Source organism: Poromitra crassiceps, assembly GCF_964638095.1.
Source record: "Poromitra crassiceps genome assembly, chromosome: 5".
NCBI classification, from domain to species: Eukaryota; Metazoa; Chordata; class Actinopteri; order Beryciformes; family Melamphaidae; genus Poromitra; species Poromitra crassiceps.
Window position 1 is genome coordinate 13,921,353 of NC_139642.1, and position 22,740 is coordinate 13,944,092.

Genomic DNA, 22,740 nt, shown 5'->3' on the forward strand with positions numbered 1-22,740 from the left:
TGCTCCAGCTGCTCCACGTGTCTCCGCAGCCTCAGGTTCTCTTCCCGCCCAGCCACCGCCTCAGCTGCCTTGTGGCACAGGAGAGCCCTTGCCTCGCTCCACGTCACGACGTGACCGGGGCTCAATTCCCCAATTGAACCCTGATTAAATGGGGAACTTCCAATTCGCTGGGGGGGAAGCATCACCCATTTCTCTGCTTCGTGTTGTGATGTTTGTGTTGCTTTGTGCTTCGTGCCCACCTCCTCACTCTGACAGTAGTCCTCGCTCCCCCTGCCGACGCTTCCCGTGGTGGCCATTGCGCACGGAGGCCAGTGGTGTGGTAGCAGGAGGGGAGGAGAGTAGGCCAGCGGTGCGTTGACATAGCCCTGGTTGCTTACGCTGGCTGCTGGGCTGAACTCTCCTTCCTGCGGACCTCGGATGAGGCTATATTGACTCTGACGCGCCGGTTGAGCGTTTTGAGAGCGGTAGGAAAAATCCTCTATGGGGTGGGAGGATAAAGATGTGGCGAGCATGCCCTCATAGAAACGCCCTGGTCCCTGAAACCCCCCTGGCTCTGCATTGGTAGTGCTGTCTGCCATCGTCGCTGCTGTTCGTCTTGGTCTGGAGGTGTTTGCTGTACCGCTGCAATTCATTCTCAAGTTCTGCCAGTCTGTGGGTACTGTAGTCGTGCGAGCGTTTGTCACCACCTTTCTGGGGTCATTATTTCCCTGGGAGGGCCACCCCGCCAAAAAACTGAGTCCAGGGTCTGGTATTCGAGGCCAGAAATTCCTTTTGATAGTGTCTTTATAGCAGATGCAGAACAGCACCGTCAGCAGAACAAATAATAAGAAGCCAAACGTTTCAATTTTCAAACAGACTTCTACCATAACCACGTCGGTCCCTCCTGGTGTTTGTGGTGTCTGTTGTCTCTTCTTCCTTCGTGTGCGGCCTCCAGGAAATAATATGACCCAGCTGCACTGCGTTGGGGTTATTATAGTGGTTGACTCCTCCCCCTTCCGGAGGAGGGGCTTCTGGCCTTCTAGCCTATCGGATCTCCCTTGGTGGAGGTCCTGATCGGGTGTGGTGCTGGTCCACACCACCGCTGCCTTGATTGCGGCCATCCAGGCTTCTCTGCCCAGATTCAGCACACCTGTTCAGTAGGCTTGGTTTGACTATAAGCTGTTGCAGTCCCTTGCAACAAACAGAGTCTCTGGTTGTACTTCCCAGCCATCCTGCTGGAAGTACCTGATCGTTTGGTAGTGGACCCTTTTGTGAGTTAGGGTCCCTGACTCTGCACCGTGATGGTGCAGAATAGCTGGAACTACCTTTAGTCCAGCATCTCTGCGGTCATTTCATCATCATCTCTCCTCCGCACCCAGTCTGTAGCGCATCCAGCCTTCTGGATCGCCATACGCTGGATGTTGGAGGTGTTTCACAACTTCTCTCTTCTCTGACAGGAATTATTTTTTAGCAGACTCATTTCATCAGTCCTGTTGGGCCCACAGTCCTGAGGTGTTTTCCCACATGACAACCACCCCATACACAGTGGCTAGTCTGTATAGGGTGGGAGGCTAGGTGCGTTACTAGCCATAGGTTACTGGTTCTCCCTCTAGTTTGGAAATGGTTTGAGTCAACACACTCATTTTTCGTTCCTCGAAATCGTTCACTTCCTGGATGCCATCCTTTCTCAGTCTCTTCCTCTTTCTCGGCCTCCCGGCTCGACGTCTGTAAAAGGGTCTCTTTGGAGATAGAGGGCCTGTCGGCGCAATGGCTTTTAATCAAGACCCTCCGGCTCCAGCACCCCCTCTACTCGACGTTTCTAATTCTAGGCCATCCAGCGTTGATTCTCCATTTCCTGTTCCGTGTGGGGCGGATGACTGCATGGCTGGGCGTGGGTTCTCTGCGGCCCACCACCAGCCACACCCCCTCGACGGACCCTCTTGGACCACCCGGCTTTGCTGGGTGCCTTGTCCCACTTCTCGATGCAGACAAAGACTCTCTTCTCTCTTGGACGAAGCGGCCTACTTCGTTTTTGAAGTGCGCCAGTTTCCCTGGGCTCCTTCAAATCCATTCAGTTTACAATGCAGCTGCTTTTAGTGTCAGCTCCATTAGATGAGTCTTGTTCAGGACTTATGAGTTTCTTGAGTTGCAGATGACCCAGAATTATCTGGGTGCTTTTTATGAAACTGGCTTGGGTGATATTTTCCTGCCGTGGAGTGTGTTTCAGATTAACAGCAATGTCTATTTTTACCTCATTTCATTCCTCTTCAGGCCCTGGCCTGGCTCCCGCACTTCCTCTTTTGTAAAGAAAGTCACTGTCATTTTTCTTTGCCATATTTCCCTGCAGGGAAGAGATCAAACCTTGGATCATCTATTTCGTTATTGTCTGCCAATTGATCTTTGCACTTTTCCAGCTCCAGCAGGCCCTCCAGCAGCGCTCTCACTTCTCCCGCCTGTGCGCTGTCGTGGGTCATACCTTTGCCTTTGCCCAGTTGCCTTTGTTCCTGGCCTTCACTAGTCTTCAGTATGAAGCCCCAAGTGGCCATTTCATCTGGTCCTTTCCTCGATCCATCCGTGTACAGAACATAATCATATGGCATCTCCCCCTCCTTGTGTTCTGTCTTTGGTGATTTCTTTTGAGTAGGCAGGGCCGGGCCCAGGTCATCCAACTCCGGATCCAGGAAGATGTTCTCCCAATGTCCCCAACGGGTGTTTGTGGCTTTGGTGCCAGCAAGCGTACCCTTGGTCAGGAACCGGTGCACCTGGCTCTCTGTGATGACCTTGATCTTCTGGCCTTGCGCTTGATCTTTATCGCAAGCCAGTATCTGGTTAGGACCGCCAGCTCTTTCTCTGCCAGGGGGTATTTTCTTTCCACAGTGGTTAGAGTGTAATTCCAGAAGGCCACCACTCCTGCGTCTTCGTTGCCATCATATAGGAAACAGGGAGGCGTCTTTAGGGCAGGGGCTCACCGCTGCCACCGGTGGGCTGTTGGCGCTTACAGTGTCTCGGGCGAAGGAGAGGAAGCTGATCTGGTCAGAAGCAGCGGGCCTCCCTGCTTGGCGGTAGTCTGAGGGGATGGCTGACCATATCCTCGTTTAGCAGCCGCAGGGTGTGCGATGAATAGAGCATGGTACTTGTACTCACATCTCTGTGTTGAGGGCACCTCTGCTTCGTTGGCGGCCCAAAGTGGATCTCGCTCCGATGTTGTAGTCAGCCAGGCTGGAGTTTCACTTCCTCTTCCTAGCTTTCCCAATGCTCTGCAGCGCTGCTGGTGTCACTTCCCCTTTCTCCGTCAAATGCACACAATTTATTTTCACAGCCTGGAGAGAAATGACTGTCTGGGTTTATTTTGTTTCTTCTTGATTATTCTTATTTATTCTGTGTTTATTATTCCAAAGTCTTTTAAGGCACTTTGGGAGATTTCTTTGGGACTTCTTTTCTTTAGGTGTCCTATTTCGCTGAGGCTTTCACGGGTCATTGACACCTCTGCTCTGGTGCTTGCCGGGGGGGAACTCTCTCCTCAAAGGTGATGATATTGTCTCCCTCTCCCAGCAGGTTTGGTCCAGAGTGACCCGTGCCTTTGATGTCGTCACTTCTTCCAGCCCTTGGCGTGCTCTCTGGCCAGCCTGAGGACCTCTCTCTGTTCAACGGACAGTTTCTTGTACTCTTTCATGGAGAGGAATTGAAGAGGGTTGCTGTGAGGTTTCTCCACGGGGGTTTTAGCTGGGCCTGTAGGTGCGGAGCTTGGGGCCGCTCTTCGTGGCTTGGAGAGGGGCGCCTGGTTCTGCATTCGGATATCCGCCATTTTCTCCAAGCCATCGTTGCATTCCCTCAGCCACGCAAACCGTTTTCTCCCACGGACGTGCAGAGTGAACATCTTTTCTTCTTCCCCATCTACCGTCTGTGATGCCGTATGTGTTAGCAGCAGGCGTGGGGGTGGCGGGTGTACTCCCACCTCTCCCGTGTCGTCTTGCTGCTCCCATAGCGGCTCTTCTTCTGGGCTGTTCTGCTTTTCCTCTCTCCCCCCTTGCATCTGAGCTGGGGGCTGCAACTCGTCCTCCTTTGTCCTGGCATCTTCATCATCTCTGGTCACCTGGGCCGGGGGTGAGGGTGCTCTCCCCATCCCCCCGGCTTCGCTCATTGCTCCAGGTTCTGAGGGGGGGAGTTCTTCCCCCCCCCTCAGGGTCAGGGGAGATGGAGTCCCTTCCATCTCCTCTTCTGTCTTTGTCGTCTCGAGTCGCCTGTCACTCAGTCCCGCTCATAGCGCTTCTGAATCACGGATGAGTTCTAGGCTAAAATTTAACCTGTCAGGTTTAACCTGTCAGGTTGGCTGTTCAGTGTCAGGCCTCGGGGCCCTCCCCGCTGGGGCTCCCCGTAGGCTACCACTCCTTTTTTCCCGCTTACTGCGTTGCAGTTTTGCGGCACCGGCCGCTCTGATTCACTCTCAGGGCGCCGGCTGTTGGCACTCGGACTGGTTGCTCCCGTTCCGCGCGCCTTTCTGTGGGTTGCTTCCCCGCAGTTCAGCGGCTCTTTTCCGCTGGAATCCTTCTCAGTTGGGGCCCCGCTTGTCCGCTAGGGTCCCTGTTCGGGCGCCATGTCGTGATTCTCTGCCAATTGTTCTCAATCCAGTGAAGACTGATCACTAATTGGTAGAAACTGCTCTCCGTTATAAGGGTTAGAAAGTGCAGCTCAGTTGTGTATAACTCCAACTAGCTTCTGCACTTTGATTAAGCAGTTAGGTGGGAACAATTCGCCTAGCTCTAACTGCCGGTTGGTGTTCCAGACTTCTCACCCCGCTACCACCAGCTTTAGCGGTCTTGTCCGACCAGCCTGGAGACGGGCGCTAAAACTGGTCAAGTCTGTTTTTATGGCAGCTTGTTCCTCTGAATCTTGCACTTGTTATCGACTAGGTAATGTTTAACGGCTGTTTAAGTCGTATGGGCGCTGCTATTTCAACCAGTAACCATTAGTGTGTCACACGCACCTTTTAACCATATGATTACCATCAAGGGGAATAACACATAAATCATTGTCCACTCCTAAACTTTAAATCCAATTGATTTGTTTTATTTATAGAGTTTAGCAAGGTGCAGCATTAGCATTGATTAATAATACAATTTCATGATAATACAATTACATATTATGGCTGCTAATGAGCTTCTTCACTAATTGGGAAGTACTTATCCAATTTGCTATGGTGGGGATAGACTGAAGTTGTTTCTTCGTCAAGAAACTTCCTCTTCACCGTCAACGTTGAGCGGTATGGCTGAGCACGGAGGTGCTGCGTCCTTTCGGAGTGGTGATGGATAAAAAGAGGATTGATTGATGTGGCCTACTGAGTTTCAGCATGAGCCAGTGGGCCCTTTCTCCTCCAGCCTGTGACTCACTGAACGCCCGCGTCCAGTGTCGAATGGGGAAGTGCCAGAGAGCCTCGGTGCATGGTCATTCCTAGGTCCGCTGAGCTCACTTCTGCCTCCTCCTCTCAAGCAACCTATTAATCCACAGACATCACTTTAAATCCATCCTGTGCAATCCACAAACATCACTATAAATCCATCCTGTGCGATCCACAAACATCACTATAAATCCATCCTGTGCGTCCTCTCGATATAGGCTCAGTCTCCTCTTCTCGCTGTGGTGATGAGCCTGGAAGGTACAGGCAAAGTCCAATACACTACCTCAGTGTGGGGAAATGTCCAGTCTCTTTTGTAGCTCTGCCCGTGGGTCACTGAGATAGATCCTCGCGCACCTCCCGATGTGCGGCTCACAAGTCTACTCCTTAGTTGGGTCCAGAGTAAGATCCTCTTCTGTGTGGGATCCTCTTCGATGCAGACTGGCCCCGATGTATTTGAGCCAATTACTTTTATAATGTTTGTGTGACCCATGTACAGAGAGGCCTGTTCAAATGCTGGCCATTCACCATCGCTCCACCTCGCTTCTGTCCATATATGGTTATCGCTCTGTCTTGATTTCGCAATTAATGGAAATTCCCGTATTCGCTCAGAAGTCACATGACTGGTGTCTCTTGTGTAATAGTCATCACAAGATCCCAAGACTAAATGATTTCTATTCACTCTGCTTAATGTACATTTCACATAGCACTAACATCTTTAACCTTTTAATACCTTGGTTTCAATACTCATGTCAATCACACCTAGTCAATTCATCTCTCGATAATTGACAATTAATACTGGCTCAATCATCAACAACAGCTTATCATTAATAATGATCATTATCACCACTGATTGTAATAATGGCTCATTGATTGTAACATGTACTGATCCCATCAACACATTTCTTGATTACCCTGATACATTTCATTCTCAAAGATTAAACGTATGATTTAGATGATACATGATATGATATGATTTATGACAGATAGAGATTATTATTCATGTCAATTACAAATCCTTATGCATTGCTTAGTTTGTTAATTATAACCAATCATTTCACATGACTTAAGACCTTATATTTGTGAGTTCCATACTTCTGCTTTTTTGGCTGCAATGTCCATTCTGCTGAATGCCTATGGCGCAACGGACAGATTGGCTCCGCGGCCTTGGTGACTCATGAGCTAAGCCGTAACATTTAGGCCGCATAGTGCTTCATCTGCGGCCTATTTCAACAATACCTCCAGGTTGGCCCCGCCTATATGAGTTAACCCTGGCTGTTCTGTTTTGAGACCTTTTTGATGACAATTTATCATTTTTATTGGGTGGAAAAAATTCAATATATCTCCCATGAATAGTCGACTACATTTTGGGAGTAGCCTAGTCGATGACTATTGAAATGCAGTAGTCGTGAATGCCCTAGCTGTTACTATAGGAATGGTTGAAGGATCATGAGAGTCATTGATTCATTTCTTTATTTACGTGTCACACACCAATGGTGCCCAGCCCGTACGGGCTTATGAGACACGACAAAAACAGATACAAAACTGTGGTTTACAGAACTTCAGTTTCCATATTTCAGAATGCAAGATAGCAAACAAAATTACACACTACTACTACTACTACTACTACTACTACTATATGACACACTGTGTCATATAGAAAAATAGAACATATTCGTTACAAACCTATACAAACAGCATGTTTTTTCTTCTTTCCCAGGCATTACTAATACATTGAGCTACAGTATATCAAAAACTCTCTTATTAAAGAAAAATTCAAGTCTAGGCACATCCTGTAACCAGAAAGCTTCAGGGTGAACAACAAACACAAGTCATTATTCTTATGCCAAGTTTATTTTGAGTGTTTCAGCTCTTTTGTCTGGTGTGGAAAAAATGGAAGTCAATCTCACAAATGAGATTATGGATCATGAGAGAGAAAAAAAGATTCCTCGGTCAGTCGACTTGTCCAATCAGATTCGACTATGTATTACATTACATTACATTACATTACATTACATTACGTCATTTAGCAGATGCTTTTGTCCAAAGCAACTTACAATAGTACATTTTGTCAACAGTACAGTTAAACTAACTGTGCATCACATACAGCTAAGAGTTTCAAAAGGAATAGGTTGCATTTGTTGATTTGGTAACCCTTTATTTTACAGGTACCCTAGTTACATGTACATATTAACTATTTGTAATTACACATGAACACCAAATGTAATTACACAGTAATTACCAATAATTATAAATGATGTTCATATGTAGTTACATTGTAACAGACCTGTAAAATGGAGTGAGTCTGTTCAACTGTAGTTCATATGTAGTTACATTGTAACGGACCTGTAAAATGGAGTGAGTCTATTCAACTGTAGTTCATATGTAGTTACATGGTAACAGACCTGTAAAGTGGAGTGAGTCTATTCAACTGTAGTTCATATGTAGTTACATGCTACCGGACCTGTAAAGTGGAGTGAGTCTATTTAACTGTAGTTCATATGTAGTTACATGGTAACAGACCTGTAAAGTTGAGTGAGTCTATTCAACTGTAGTTCATATGTAGTTACATTGTAACGGACCTGTAAAGTGGAGTGAGTCTATTCAACTGTAGTTCATATGTAGTTACATGGTACCGGACCTGTAAAGTGGAGTGAGTCTATTTAACAGTAGTTCATATGTAGTTACATTGTAACGGACCTGTAAAGTGGAGTGAGTCTATTCAACTGTAGTTCATATGTAGTTACATGGTACCGGACCTGTAAAGTTGAGTGAGTCTATTTAACTGTAGTTCATATGTAGTTACATTGTAACGGACCTGTAAAGTGGAGTGAGTCTATTCAACTGTAGTTCATATGTAGTTACATGGTACCGGACCTGTAAAGTGGAGTGAGTCTATTTAACTGTAGTTCATATGTAGTTACATTGTAACGGACCTGTAAAGTGGAGTGAGTCTATTCAACTGTAGTTCATATGTAGTTACATGGTACCGGACCTGTAAAGTTGAGTGAGTCTATTCAACTGTAGTTCATATGTAGTTACATTGTAACGGACCTGTAAAGTGGAGTGAGTCTATTCAACTGTAGTTCATATGTAGTTACATGGTACCGGACCTGTAAAGTGGAGTGAGTCTATTTAACTGTAGTTCATATGTAGTTACATGGCACCGGACCTGTAAAGAAGCTCTGGCCTGGGACAGAGATTGCTAAAAGCCAGTGGTGGATTCGAACCACTGAACTTCAGATTGCAAAGCAGGCGGCTTTAACCACTCAGCCATGCGGGCTTTCCAACTTTCTTAGTGGAGTTTGGGAGGATAACTGTATGTCAGTCAGATGTAGTTGTCACTTCCTAGCTTTGTTATTATAAGCATATGTTGATACTTTGTTAGTTGTAGCTTGAAAGACAGGCAATATTGATTAATATGAATGCATTTCTGCAGTGTGACTGTGCCACCCCCCCCCCCCCCCCCCCCAATGAGCTGTAAATGGCTCATGGGACTATTTACACCACACCACAATTCAGAAAATTATTAGAATGTACTTTTTTTATTTAAAATCTTTAAATATAACTAAATGTTTCTAGAGCACAGTGCATACAATTTATTTAGCAAATAGGGGGGAGTTCCCCCCTTATGCGGATTAGGGGATTTATAGACTGGGGGGGGGGGGTGGTATAGACTTTGGGGAGAGATGATCCGGGGGTCTGGTGACCAAAGGGCTCTTTGAGGGGCTTTGACTGGGTCCCTAACAAATTGAGAAATTGGGAAATTGATGGGGAAATGACTCATTTACAATAAGCTAACAATTAGAATGTAGAATAATGGCTTTTTTGATTATAGTTTCACTGTTACCTCTATACCTACAATACTTTTATTAGAATTTTTGTATGGGAATTCTGGACAAAATCATACCTACAACTAAATAAAGTATCAATATTTTCCCCCAAGTCTCTGTGTATAATAACAAAGCTATGACGTGACAGCAACTACATCTGACTGACATATAGTTATCCTCTTAAACTCCACCATGAAATTTGAAAAGCCCTCGTGGCTGAGTGGTTAAAGCCGCCTGCTTTGCAATAAGAAGTTCAGTGGTTCGAATCCACCACTGGGTTTTAGCAATCTCTGTCCCAGCCGGGAGCTTCTTTACAGGTCCGGTACCATGTAACTACATATGACCTACAGTTGAAAAGACTCACTCCACTTTACAGGTACAGTACCATGTAACTACATATGACCTACAGTTGAAAAGACTCACTCCACTTTACAGGTCCGGTACCATGTAACTGAACTACAGTTGAACAGACTCACTCCACTTTACAGGTCCGGTACCATGTAACTACATATGAACTACAGTTGAACAGTCTCACTCCACTTTACAGGTCCGGTACCATGTAACTACATATGAACTACAGTTGAACGGTCTCACTCCACTTTACAGGTCTGTTACAATGTAACTACATATGAACTACAGTTGAACAGACTCACTCCATTTTACAGGTCTGTTACAATGTAACTACATATGAACTACAGTTGAACAGACTCACTCCACTTTACAGGTCTGTTACAATGTAACTACATATGAACTACAGTTGAACAGACTCACTCCATTTTACAGGTCTGTTACAATGTAACTACATATGAACTACAGTTGAACAGACTCACTCCATTTTACAGGTCTGTTACAATGTAACTACATATGAACTACAGTTGAACAGACTCACTCCATTTTACAGGTCTGTTACAATGTAACTACATATGAACGTAATTTAGAACTATTGGTAATTACTGCTAATTACATTTGGTGTTCATGTCTAATTACAAATAGTTCATATGTAACTAGGGTACCTGTAAAATAAAGGGTTACCGTTGATTTTATGTATTATTATTATTATTATTTTGTAATGCAGTCCAATGCAATGCAGCGTATCTAATTAGGAAATTGGATTCATACAAAATAAGCAAAGCTATTCTGGAGACTGTCTACTGGAGCCTTATTGAAAGTATTTTGACCTTTGACATGTGTACATGGTATGGGAATCTAGGAGTTAAGAACAGAAATAGACTGTGCCGAATTACAAACATGGCAAGTAAAATTATTGGGAAAGAACAAGAACAACTTGGATGTATTTATAAAACACCCATGGCACGAAAAGCCAGACAAATTGTGTGTGACCCTGTACATCCCCTTTTTAATGAGTTCACAAAACTGCCCTCGGGAAGACGCTATAGAGTTCCTGCAGCAACCAAGAACATCTACAAAAAATCTTTCATACCAAACGCAATAAATCTGCTAAATTCATAAACGTCAGACTCATCCACATCAGAACCATGTCCGTTATCGCTGTCTGTAATGTGCTGTTGTCCTGTTGTCTTGTTCTATGTTGTATTATGTACCCTATCATTTCCTGTGCTGTGTACTGTGTCTGTGTACTGTACTTTTCATGTGTGCAAGCAAACCTGTGAAGCCAAATACACATTTCCACATTGTGGACAACAATAAATTGAATTGAATTGAATTGAATTAAATAAGGCTAAGAAGATTAGTTCAAGAAGGGTCCATAGTGGAGGGCAAACACAACATAGTTTACCCTCCTCTTTGAAATGAGGCAAAGAGTTTACTCGCCTACAGTATTTTCAGATCACCTGTATCAATCAATGAGGGGGGACAAGGTGGGTAAACTACTCACCTTGGATAGTTTACCCACCTCTGTATTTACCACTACACCCCTGGGTGTAACGTATTTACACCTAAACCAACCTATATAAACAGGGAAATTGATGGAGCATGTTCTTTTCCATTCTGAGAGAGACTAACGTGTGATGTGATTGGCTATAGGACCAGTACCTCACCTTTGAGTGAAGTGAACTGGACTCCCTGTGTGCTTTCAGCAGGGATTTGGGCCGACTGGATGACCAGGTTGGGTTGGACCACCTGATACTGAGACGTGTTCAGATCCACACTTTGCATCAGAGAGAGCTGCTCCAGGGTCTCTGTGATGCTGGGCGGGGATAGTGGACACATGCATAAGACATACATAACAGACGTGCACATACAGGCAACCAGACATGGCGTGTTCTTTACCACAAATATACAGCATGTAATGTTTGAATTATTCCCTAAATGTCTGCAAGGGACGTAAAGTTAAAGTGGTGCATGGAATAGAATTTGTGCATGGAGACACGATAGCAAATCCTCGTTCTCAATTGTAAATCCTGGGTTGTTGTACAACCCTATAACGTTTTATCACGGAGAAAGCTACGCAGCCCAAGACACTACAGAAGTTCAACGTCACTTTAAACCCTATAGCCCAACCCGTACCTGTGATGTTCAGGCGCAGACGGTACACTGGAATCCAGCAACTGGCTGACTGTAGCTATTGCTGCCACCCTAATTCTCTGTAACACAAACATTAGCATAGGAGGATAGAGAACAGCATAGAAAGCATTGTACTCCCATAATAAAAATACAGTTGAGTTAATTTACAAACCAATATCAGTAAAAAAAAAACTGTTACTTGATCTCAATTGATCTCTGAAATTGAGAATTGAGGCTGTGAAAGTGTTATCCTTAGTGGCCGAACACACCAGACGCCAAAGCCGAACTGAAGCTTGAAGCAGACTCAAGCTGATCCGACGCCAAATCGGTCACACCAGTCTCTTTTCCTCAGCGGGCGGCTCAGAGCTGCTGCTCTGGCCCCTCCCACCCCTCACAGGCCCCTCCCACCCCTCACAATTTGCATTGACTGCCTGCCTGGCAGCTCGGGATCAGCGCGCAGCACGCTTGGAAAATAGAACAGTAGCTGAAACTATCAGATCAGCGTGGCTTTGGCGAGGCGTCAGTGTGGTGTGCCGCCGGTGTGAACGGACTCGCCTGTTAACAAGGACGCTGAATTGAAACTGCGTGGCTTTGGCGTATGGTGTGAACGTGCACTTATAGGGAGCATGGTCTCGCAACATGATAGACCCTTTGGGGTCATTTTGTGTCGAAAAGGCAGAATAAACACAGGTGCAAGCAAAACACTAATGAGGGTTTCCAAATTCCAATCAAGTAAGTTTGAAACCCTCGTTAGTGTTTTGCTTGCACCTGTGTTTACTCTGCCTTTTCGACACAAAATGCCCCCGGTGAGAAGGGTCTATTGTCTTAAAGCTAACTCTTACTGACAAGCAGTCGTTAAGGGTAACTGCAGACAGCATGTGCTGGAGCTGGCGCGCGTGCACCTTACTCGCACGTGCCCTGCCTAGTGTGTACAAAAACAATATGATACTAGGTGTTGGTTGCTTTGTAACGTTAGCTGATAAAAGTCACTTGAAAACGACAACCTGGACAATTTATCGGGCAGATCAGCCTCGAGACGGCCGGGAAGGATTCTGGACAAATTAGCAGATGTTATTGTGGCATGTTTGGTCATGTTTTGGCTTGCATTGGCTGCGGAGAAGTGGTGGATACTAACGTTAGCATGAGCCAGGAGCTAACTGCCAGCTATAGGGCCTATTACAGTCAGGGTCCGCTCGCTATGCCGACCACCCGCAGTGCTGACAGCCCGGTAGGGTTAGGGGTTAGGGTCAAGGGTTAGGGTCAAGGGTTAGGGGTTAGGGCTGGAGCCCACCGTGCTGGAGCCGTGCAGGAGCTCTAGCTGGTCCACCGACACGCTGCACGCCGCCTCGCTCAGCTGGTTCTGCTTGTGGGCTGTCGGCACATAGACGCACCATCCTACAGTCTATGCCTGGGGCTGATGTGAGCTAAGTTGATGCACTGCAGTCAAAACAATGTTCCATAAGCATAACGGAAGTAAGTAACGTTAGGCATATTTTACGACTATTACATTATCCACACAAGACGCTAACATTATTAGCAAACCTTCTGGGTGTTAAATCGATTATCTATATTACATATTAGTTAGCAAGCTAACGTTATCTAATTATTAGATAACGTTGGTGGTGTTGCTATATTAGATTCTAATATAGCAACACCAGCACATTAGCGTTAGCTTGTATTAGCTGCTCATAGCTGCCATGCTTCCCCTCGGGGTAAGTCTCTAGCACTAGTGGTCTGCCATCCAAGGACTAAGCGACCTAGAGATGTGATGCAGGAGCTATGGTGCTGTAGTCCATGGGCCAAACCCCAAAATTTCACTCAAGTGGGCAAATTCTAATTATGATTTTTGAACAGGTATATATCCATAGATGATATTTTAGTATGATAGCCTTTGCAGAATGGTAGCTTTGTGACAGTTATCAGCTCATGAATTTAGCCAGCCCTTACAATAAATTGGATTCTAGGCGCTGATGCATACCCTATTCTATGCAGATTTTCAGTACATTTACTCATGTTCTGTGAGAACATGTTTGACAACATTTTAAAGGGCCTTCTTAGCTTTCATTTGAGCTCAGTTGTGAGTCTGTCTGACAAATAAAGAGGTCACATAGGCTCTTCAAAGTGTCAGTGACATTCATTTTTCCACAATTTTCGCCTAAACTATAGTCTTTATTTCAGCACTGTGGCAACTAGGAACATCACAGACACAAACAACAAACACTGGAATACTCACAGGACTATAAGGATTCAGAAAAGGTATAATGTACCCATACTACCCCATCATGAGGGGTGAATGTGGCCCTTAAGGTAGAAGAATGACTTCTCAAGGGAAATGAGCCAGAGCCCTAAATTTAACATATCTGTACCAGCCAGGTGGGCAAATTTTACGTGTGATTTTTTAAAATCCCTAGATTATGTTTTTATATGATAGACCATGATGACTGGTAGCTTATTAGTGCTTATCCCCTCTTAAATTATGGACTGCTGTCGTTCAAAACCAGGAAAGTGCCCTCCCTGGAAATCACCTTTCTTTCATTATCCGTTGCCTAGGGTGTGTCTGGACTATTGTTAATATTACATAGATATAGGCAAACTATCCTATGATATTGTACATACTATACTATACTATACTAGATATACTGTACTATGCTTGTCTACTAAAGTGGCACATTTCTCAGTCAAAAACAGAGTAAATTGACACGTTTCTCAGTCAAAAATAGTTTTATTTGTGTTACATTATATGAACAGCTACTGTACTGTACATTCAAAATGTTTCCAGTCTTTCAGGACAATATTAGGACAATCTACCCTTCCTGAGACACCATGCCACCCACGAGGGCAACACCATCATCGTCATTCACATCTGAGTGTGCTGGTTGGCACATTTTTGTAGTTTGCACAGGTTTGTGCACTTCAGACCATTATTGAGACCTGTGCACTCTGGTGGTTTGCACATCCTCGCACACTTGCAGGAGAGCAACTGCAAAACGGTCTGGTGCTGGGGAACCACACATCCACTGGATTTCAAGCTGCCCCTCATCGTCTGTGGTCCACCCATGGTCCTTGGGGCTTGGTACAGATGGCTGGGTTTGAAGAGACCGTCTACAGATTGCAGTCTGATCGTTTGCATGAATGGAATGCATTAATAGCCAATCCTCAAATGGTGGAAGCTGGCTGCATAAGTTGGTATCGGAGGAGGTTGACATCTGTAATCTGTGTAGAGGGTACATATACATGTGGCACATGATTTCCAGCAGCTTCTTGAAGAGCTCATTAGAGACATCTCAAGCACGGCCGAGCTCAAGGAAGGCTTCTTGATATGTCCTGTCTGTTCAGGGTGCCCACTTTTCCGTGTCCTGCAAATGCGCTGACAGTGTTGCAGCCAGTGAACGTGTGCATGACAATCAAGGCACCAGCAATACTATTGCCGCATGATTTGCATAGTTTGGTGATGTCCAGGAACATTGTCTTGTTCTGTGTTCCACATTTTTGGTACATTGGGCATGGGATGTCCTTGCTCCAACCCAGAGTCAGTAGCACGACATCTGTGTCTGCCATGATGATCACTGCCTTGAAGCCAGACTCTGCTACATGGAGAGCATGCATTAGCATGCAGGTGTCAGCTTCTTCCTGAGAGGATTTGAGCTGTGTTACCTCCTCCCATTGGTTCTTGTTGATTTTGAAGCAGACTACTTCACAGGTAACATATAAGGCCTTGTCTTGTAGTTTCCCACAGGCCACGAGACTCCTTAACATACATACATATTGTATGTTTAATTAGGTATATGCTATTTGCACCTGTACGTCAAATACATCAAATTTAAAATGTTTAAGCACGTCTAAAGTATGCACATGACATGTGCACCTATGTGCAGTGAATATGCCACTGTCTCTGACTTGTCTTATCACTATACTGCCTTATTGCTTGTTGTGTCTCTTGTTGTTTTTGCACTCATATGCCCTGTTATATTTGTACTATGTTGTAAACGGAGTCCACAGCACAAGAATTTCACACATGATACTTGTAGCCTACTACGGAGTGACAATAACAATCTTGAATCTTGAATCTATCTGTGTTTGGGTCCTTTCCATTCCTCAAACAAGAATTTGATCAGACTGACTTTGCTGGCAGCGCTGTAGAGCAGTTTCCTCCACTGCTGGATGTTGTGGCTGGAATCATGCAGGTTGGCTACATCTGGCGGGGCAACAGTTGCAGTTGACAAGCTGACAAACTCATATTGGTCTGGACTGAGTGGATTCACAAAGGAGTTTCCCATGATATCAACAATGGAGTGTACTTTAAGGACCATAGGTGGACCACAGATGATGAGGGGCAGCTTGAAATCCAGTGGATGCACGGTTCCCCACACCAGGTGCCGTCTTGCAGTTGCTCTCCTGCAAGTGTGTGAGGTCGTGCAAACCACCAGAGTCATGTCTCAATAACGGTCTAAAATGCACAAACCTGTGCAAACTACAAACATGTGCCAACCAACACAGTGAAGAAGAGCTTGCTGCACAGCTGACAGACTCAGATGTGAATGACGATGATGGTGTTGCCCTCATGGATGACATGGACTCAGGAAGGGTAGATTGTCATAATATTGTGTTGAAAGACTGGAAACATTTTGAATGTAGCTGTAAATATACCGTAACACAAATAAACCAATTTCTGACTGAAAAGCGTGCCAATTTACCCTCTTTTTGACTGGGAAATGTGCCAATTTAGTAGACAATTAAGTATAGCATATATATCTGTCTAGTATAGTATAGTATGGTATGGTATGTATAGTATCATAGGATAGCATGCCTATATCTAGACATGTAATATTAACAGTCAGTAGTCCAGACACCCCAGGGAGAGGATATAATGAAAGAAAGATGATTTCCCATAATTCCCATAAGTCCATAATTTAAGAGGGGTGGTTAAGCACTAATAAGCTACCATGGTCATCAATGTCTATCATATAAAAACATAATCTAGGGATGAATAGGAATTAAAAAAAATCACAAGTAGAATTTCTCCACCCGGATGGTACCGATATCTTACATTTTGGGTTCTGGCCCATTTCCCTCGAGAAGGCATTCTTCTACCAAATTCAAAGGGTCAAATTCACCCCTCACGATGGGATAGTATGGGTTCATTATACCTTTTCTGAATCCTTATAGTCCTATATGAGTATTCCAATGTTTGTTGTTTGTGTCTCTGATGTTCCTAACACAGTGCTGAAATAAAGACTATAATTTAGGCGAAAACTGTGGAAAAATGAATGTCACTGACACTTTGAAGAGCCCATGTGAGCTCTTTATTTGTCAGACAGACTCATAACTGAGCTTAAATGAAAGCTAAGAAGCTACCCTTTAAAATGTTGTCAAACATGTTCTCATAGAACATGTTTAAAGGTCCTGAGCCGAAAATAGGATATGCATCAGCACCTAGAATCAAATTTATTGTAAGGGTTGGCTAACTTCATGAGCTGATAACTGTGACAAAGCTGCCATTCTGCAAAGGCTATCATACTAAAATATCATCTATGGATATATACCTGTTCAAAAATCATGATTAGAATTTGTCCACTTGAGTGGTACCGATATGTGAAATTTTTGTGTTTGGCCCATGGACTAAATAGGGGAAAATAAGAAAATGTCCAATAAATATGAAAAGCTACTCCTCTGGAAAGGCTATCATATATTAATTTACTTATATTGACCCTATAAACAATTTAGTATAGGTAAATTTTTGCCCACCCATATGGTACCGATATCTGGTCTGGCCCATGGACCTGCATGTGTTTGTGCTTTAGAGATGTGATGCAGGAGCTATGGTGCTGAGCCTGCATGTGTTTGTGCTTTTGAGGACATGACTCAATCCCAAATATATACAGTATATTTTTTGGCATTTGCGGTGCCCCTACTAATATTCAATCTAACAGTTTTGCACACATGATCACTGATATCTGAACATGTTCAGCGAGTTTTGTGATGATTGGACAATCTTTTCCAAGGAAAACATAATCGGCTGCTCAGAAAATTGCTAGAAGTCGCCAGATATGACATCACATTATAAGTTGGAATAGCGCCACCATCTGGTCGGCATGGGGTTAGGGCCTTTCCTGAGTAGTGGGGGGAACCCACCTGCCAAATGTGGTTGCTCTGGGGCTCATGGTTTCTGAGGTGCACATACTTTTAGCACAGAAAAATAATCCCCATGGTAGTCTGGGAACCTGACGAATCTGCAAGCTCGTTTTCTATTTGCTCTGCAGATGCACTTGCATTGCGAATTGGTCTGGGGATGTCCACGGTGCTTGGACCCCTAAATAGTGAAGGTAAACAAAAAAAACAAGAGGTTAGCCCTAGTCTCTTAGAACAGACGAGTTGGCTTCCGCTTCTGTACTTCGTAGGGGAGAATCATGCACCAACCGGAATGGGAAGTAGAAAGGCAGGTTTTCCGCTCATTAGTCCAATCAGAATTGCAGAAAGGCGGGTCTTCCGCTCATTAGTCCAATCAGAATCCAATATGCCGCATTTTTCGTGGACACACGTGTCATGATTGGTCAGATTCCGTCGAACTTCCTTCCTGTCTGAAGGTTTTTTTCCCAACTTCCTTGTGCATGTTCTGGGGGTGTAACGTACAGACTGTATAGCTGCATTCGCCGGATGTAGATGAGACAGTCTGTTTTAAGAGACTAGGTTAGCCACTCTTGAACCTCTCATAATGTGCAGGTGGAAGAGGCGTTTCATACCTCGGTGGCTTTAGGAGACAGCAGAAGTGTGTTGGCGATCTCAACTGCAGTGATGACGTCTTCAGCAATCAGTTTATCAGGTCTGGAGGTCAGGATTTGAGTGCTGGCCGCCAACTTCTCTAAATCGGCTTGGCTGGTAAGCTGAGAGATGAAGGATATTTGTTTTATTTAGAGATGTGCAAAAATGACCCTTCCTAACAAGTGATTTATTCTCATACTTAATCTTTAAAAAAATCTTAAAACACATGAAAAAGAAATGTGCCAATGGAGTGCGATCACTTGAAGTACAGTTTTGTCTGTTTTGGCATTTGATCACTTGTTTTTGCCAGTAGATGAGGGTTTAAGGGAGGAGAGCATCATGTGTTCTCACATCTTCTTGTATGTCACTGAGCGTCAGGTCACACTGGAGAACTTGTAGCTCCTCAAAACTTTGCAATCCTCTCTGGTTTGTACATCTTGCTGAGGCCCGCGGGGTGCCAGCTAGACAGGAAAGGTGACGTGTTGGACACAAAGAAATACCCTTTAATCATCAACATGGGAGAGAGAACCTCATATTCTATTCATCATTTCAGAAGAACTGAAAAGCAAAACTATGGATGGGTGGATAGATTGACACATTGGGTCAGTGAATGGATAGCTAGATTATAGGTAGATGAATAGGTGAATGAATGGATGAGTGGATGGATGGATAGATAGATGGGTGAATAGATGGTAGATCTAACTGTAGGCCTATAGATGGATGGTAGGTATCTACAGTGTCTTGGTTGAGATCAACTTACCACTATTTGTCTCTTTAGGACAAACATCCTCAGCATATCCAAACGAGCCGCTAAGGGTGCGGGGGAAGTTGAATATGCCGATTTTTTTCGCTTGGCAGAAATTTTCTAAGAGGAAAAGCCATGTTTAATTAAACGATTAAAGGTATACTATGCAACTTTTTTAGGGTCCTTCAAATGTAAACAAACTTTTCTACATTTTTTATATCTTAAAGTCATATTCTTGAAGAGCAGGACAATCTTATTACATAACAATTCATGTTATTACCGTAATTGTTATTATTGCAATGCACGCACACTCACACATGGTTCATTAGGGTTCTATATATGAACCGTAGGTTCTATATCCTCTACCAAACCATCAAAATTAATCTGGTGTCACGCTGGCGTGTTTGTGTAGAAACATGATTTTATGAGAACATTTTATTTTTGCTTTCATCAGATTTTAATTAAATAAAGCCTTTGCAATGTGGTGAATTTTATGGAACGATTCCTAATACAGGAGGTCCAAAGGTTCTAGCTAACCATCTATTAAGTCAGGAACACTTTCAACCAGCTTTATATCATTACAACATCAGCAGTACATCAGAAAACTGTAAACAGTTTGGCAGTTATTAATTAGTTTGACAGTTATTGAGAGTGGATTTGAGTTAAGTTGTGGACCAGTGATGACATTATATGTGCATGAATGTCATCACTGGTCCACAACTGAACTCAAATCAACTCTCAACAATAACTGTCAAACTAAATGAATGACTTACAAACTGTTTACAGTTTTCTGATGTACTGCTGATGTTGTAATGATACAAAGCTGGTTGAAAATCGGCGGAGTGTTCCTTTAAGGGTTCTTATTAGAACTCTGTATCTTCATATGGTTCTACATTGAATTAAATATCAGAACATTAAAAGGTACAGGACGGACAAACCCTGTTTTGGTCAGAATGCACCAATGCTATTATGGATAATACCCCCCCCACACACACACACACACACACACACATCCCTACCTGCTGAGCACGTCTCTCCAGTCCATTCATCAGGACAGATACAGACACCAGCCAGCAGCTGTCCTCCATGAACACAAACCAGGGGGCTGGGAGTGGGAGTGGCTTTGGGAGTGGGAGTGGCTTTGGTGCTAGCTGCTGGGAAAGTGGGATTTTTGTCAGTAAGGAACACTGTAAATTGTCGTGGAAGTCCAGGTTAATGACAGGGAACACAGTAATATAACACATTACCAATAGGATTTCAGTAATATTATATCAGTTACTATGTCACGTAATGAGTTAGAAGTTGAAACGCGGCGTGCCAGAAGAACGTCAAATCAAACCAGGAAGGAAACAGATGTCATTTGAATGCAGATGATCTGGTTAGATTGAACAGCCTGAAGCTAATCAACAATAATGGCAGATATACTAAGATGTAAGACAAGACTGTCAATGATGGACTGGGAGGTTCATTTGCATGTGGGGAAGGGCCAATCTAATGTATGCATAATACCTAATTTAAATACCATACAACTTCAATTAAAAGCAGAGTCCCATAGAGGCAGGTCCTTTTTACTGGCAGGGTGTGGCTACACGTTTTGACAAATAGGAGATACCGGGTAATATAGTTGGAACATGGGTCAGTTGTAACAGTTTCACAGCCAATTTTAGAAAGAAAAAGCTAATTCTGAGGTAATTTCTTTACTTATTATTTTTGTGATAGCATTGCATGCTTTGTAGTTAAAACACTCAAACTTAAATCGATAATACGGAAGATTTTCATATAAATAAATGTCTGTAAAGTCACTTTATATCATCAAGTGAGTTAACACAATGGTGATTGAGCCTATGACTCATTGATGAAAGCCCTTGCATCTCTCTGTATTGCATCATTTATGAGCTTGTGTCTAAAGTGTCTATAACCCCAAACTAAAAAAACAAAGATATCACAAGCATTCTTGGCGTGTTTCGTCTCACCCAGCAGAATTGTCCGGCAGGGAGGGGGCAGGCGGAGTAGGAACAAGTTTGACTACCAGTGTTGCCAGATGCACGCGCACGCGCACGCGCGTGTATTAGGTAGGTCAGGGGTGCCCAATACGTCGATCGCGATCGACCGGTCGATCGCGAAGGTAGTGTGGTCGATCGCATGCCATTGAGGGCAAAAAAAAAAAAAAAAAAAAAAAAAATTAAATGTTTTTCCACTGTTTCCACTGTTTTTCCACTGTTTTTCCACTGTTCCACTGTTTTCCACTGTATACTCAGTATATATATATATAAATAAATATGTTTGGTAGATCACTTTGACTTGATCATTTTAAAAGTAGCTCCCAAGCTGAAAAAGTGTGGGCACCCCTGAGGTAGGTGAATGGACGACCTTACCTCTCACAACAGTCAGCTGTAAGGTGGAGTTATGGCGCCCTCTGCTGTTTTGGGCCTCACAGTAATATCCTCCACTGTCTTCAGGTGTGATGTCAGTGATGGTGAAGGTCTGTCCTGATGCTTTTGGAGAGGCGTCATTCTTCTTGTACCAGGTGTAGGTAGCTGCTGGGTTGGCATCACTGCTGCAGCTCAGAGTCACTGAACTGCCCTCCACTGTCTCACCAGAGGGACTCACCAACACTGAGGTGTTCCTGGGACCATCTGGAGGACATGGATTAACATGGATTAACATGGATTAACATGGATTAATGAAATGAGATGTGCTGTAACAATGGCACATACTGTAATTAAACAATTAGTAGTGGTCAATAGTAGTAGTCAATTACCAACACAATGGTAATTGAGCCTATGGACCATTGATGAAAGCCCTTGCATCTCTCTGTATTGCAACATTTATGAACTTGTGTCTGTGGTGACACTTTCCCCGCCCCCCAAACTAATAAGAACAAAGATATCACAAGCGTGCGGCGCACAGTTATTGACGTGTTTCGCCTCACCCAGCACAATTGTCCAGCAGCGAGGGGGTAGGCGGAGTAGGAACACGTTTGACTACCAGTGTTGCCAGATGCAGGTGATGGTTTCCCGTCCACAGACTGCCAGAATGCACACAAAACGGCACAAGGGAAACGACCCAATCTGGCAACACTGTCAACGTCCTACCAGAGTAATATAGAAGAGAGAGTGGGCCAACGGAAGTCCAAAATGCGTGACTCGCGTAGCGGGGGAACGGCTCATTCTGCGTTATAATAATGCATAAAATAAAGCTGATAATATACGATTTGATTGTTTAAACATCTTTACCCTTTCAAAAATACATCACAAATTGTCCATTCTGCTGCAACTCGACAGTGCTGCTTAATCCAAAAACTGGTCCATTGGAGTGAATGAGATGTCGCAACTCTTCTATTATTAGCACTAACTGCAATTTGACATGTACTGTACATATATTGTAACTGTAACTACTTATTGAATGCTATTCTACAATTCTTACTTTTACTATCCCATTGACCCTATTTTATTTTATTTTATTTTATTTTATTTTATTTTATTTTATTTTATTTTATTTTATTTTATTTTATTTTATGGCATTTTATTTTATGGCATTTTATTTTA

At 43.8% G+C, this 22,740-nt stretch overlaps 1 protein-coding gene across 6 annotated transcripts in view; it reads right to left on the reverse strand.

Annotated features, from left to right (window-relative positions):
• The window catches only part of LOC310777506 (uncharacterized protein), a 62,899-nt gene that overhangs the window by 19,778 nt on the left and 20,381 nt on the right, over positions 1-22,740 (reverse strand). For 4 of the 6 annotated variants that reach the window (XM_083637855.1, XM_083637854.1, XM_083637856.1 and 1 more), the window contains exons 9-15: positions 21,568-21,828; positions 20,212-20,346; positions 19,208-19,312; positions 18,799-18,908; positions 18,429-18,569; positions 11,692-11,768; positions 11,223-11,371 (exon numbers count right to left, since the gene is read on the reverse strand). In XM_083637855.1, the coding sequence (XP_083493981.1) occupies positions 11,223-11,371; positions 11,692-11,768; positions 18,429-18,569; positions 18,799-18,908; positions 19,208-19,312; positions 20,212-20,346; positions 21,568-21,828 (978 nt within the window). The remainder of the gene's footprint in view (positions 1-11,222; positions 11,372-11,691; positions 11,769-18,428; positions 18,570-18,798; positions 18,909-19,207; positions 19,313-20,211; positions 20,347-21,567; positions 21,829-22,740) is intronic. The other 2 variants (XM_083637853.1, XM_083637857.1) reach the window with 2 other exon arrangements.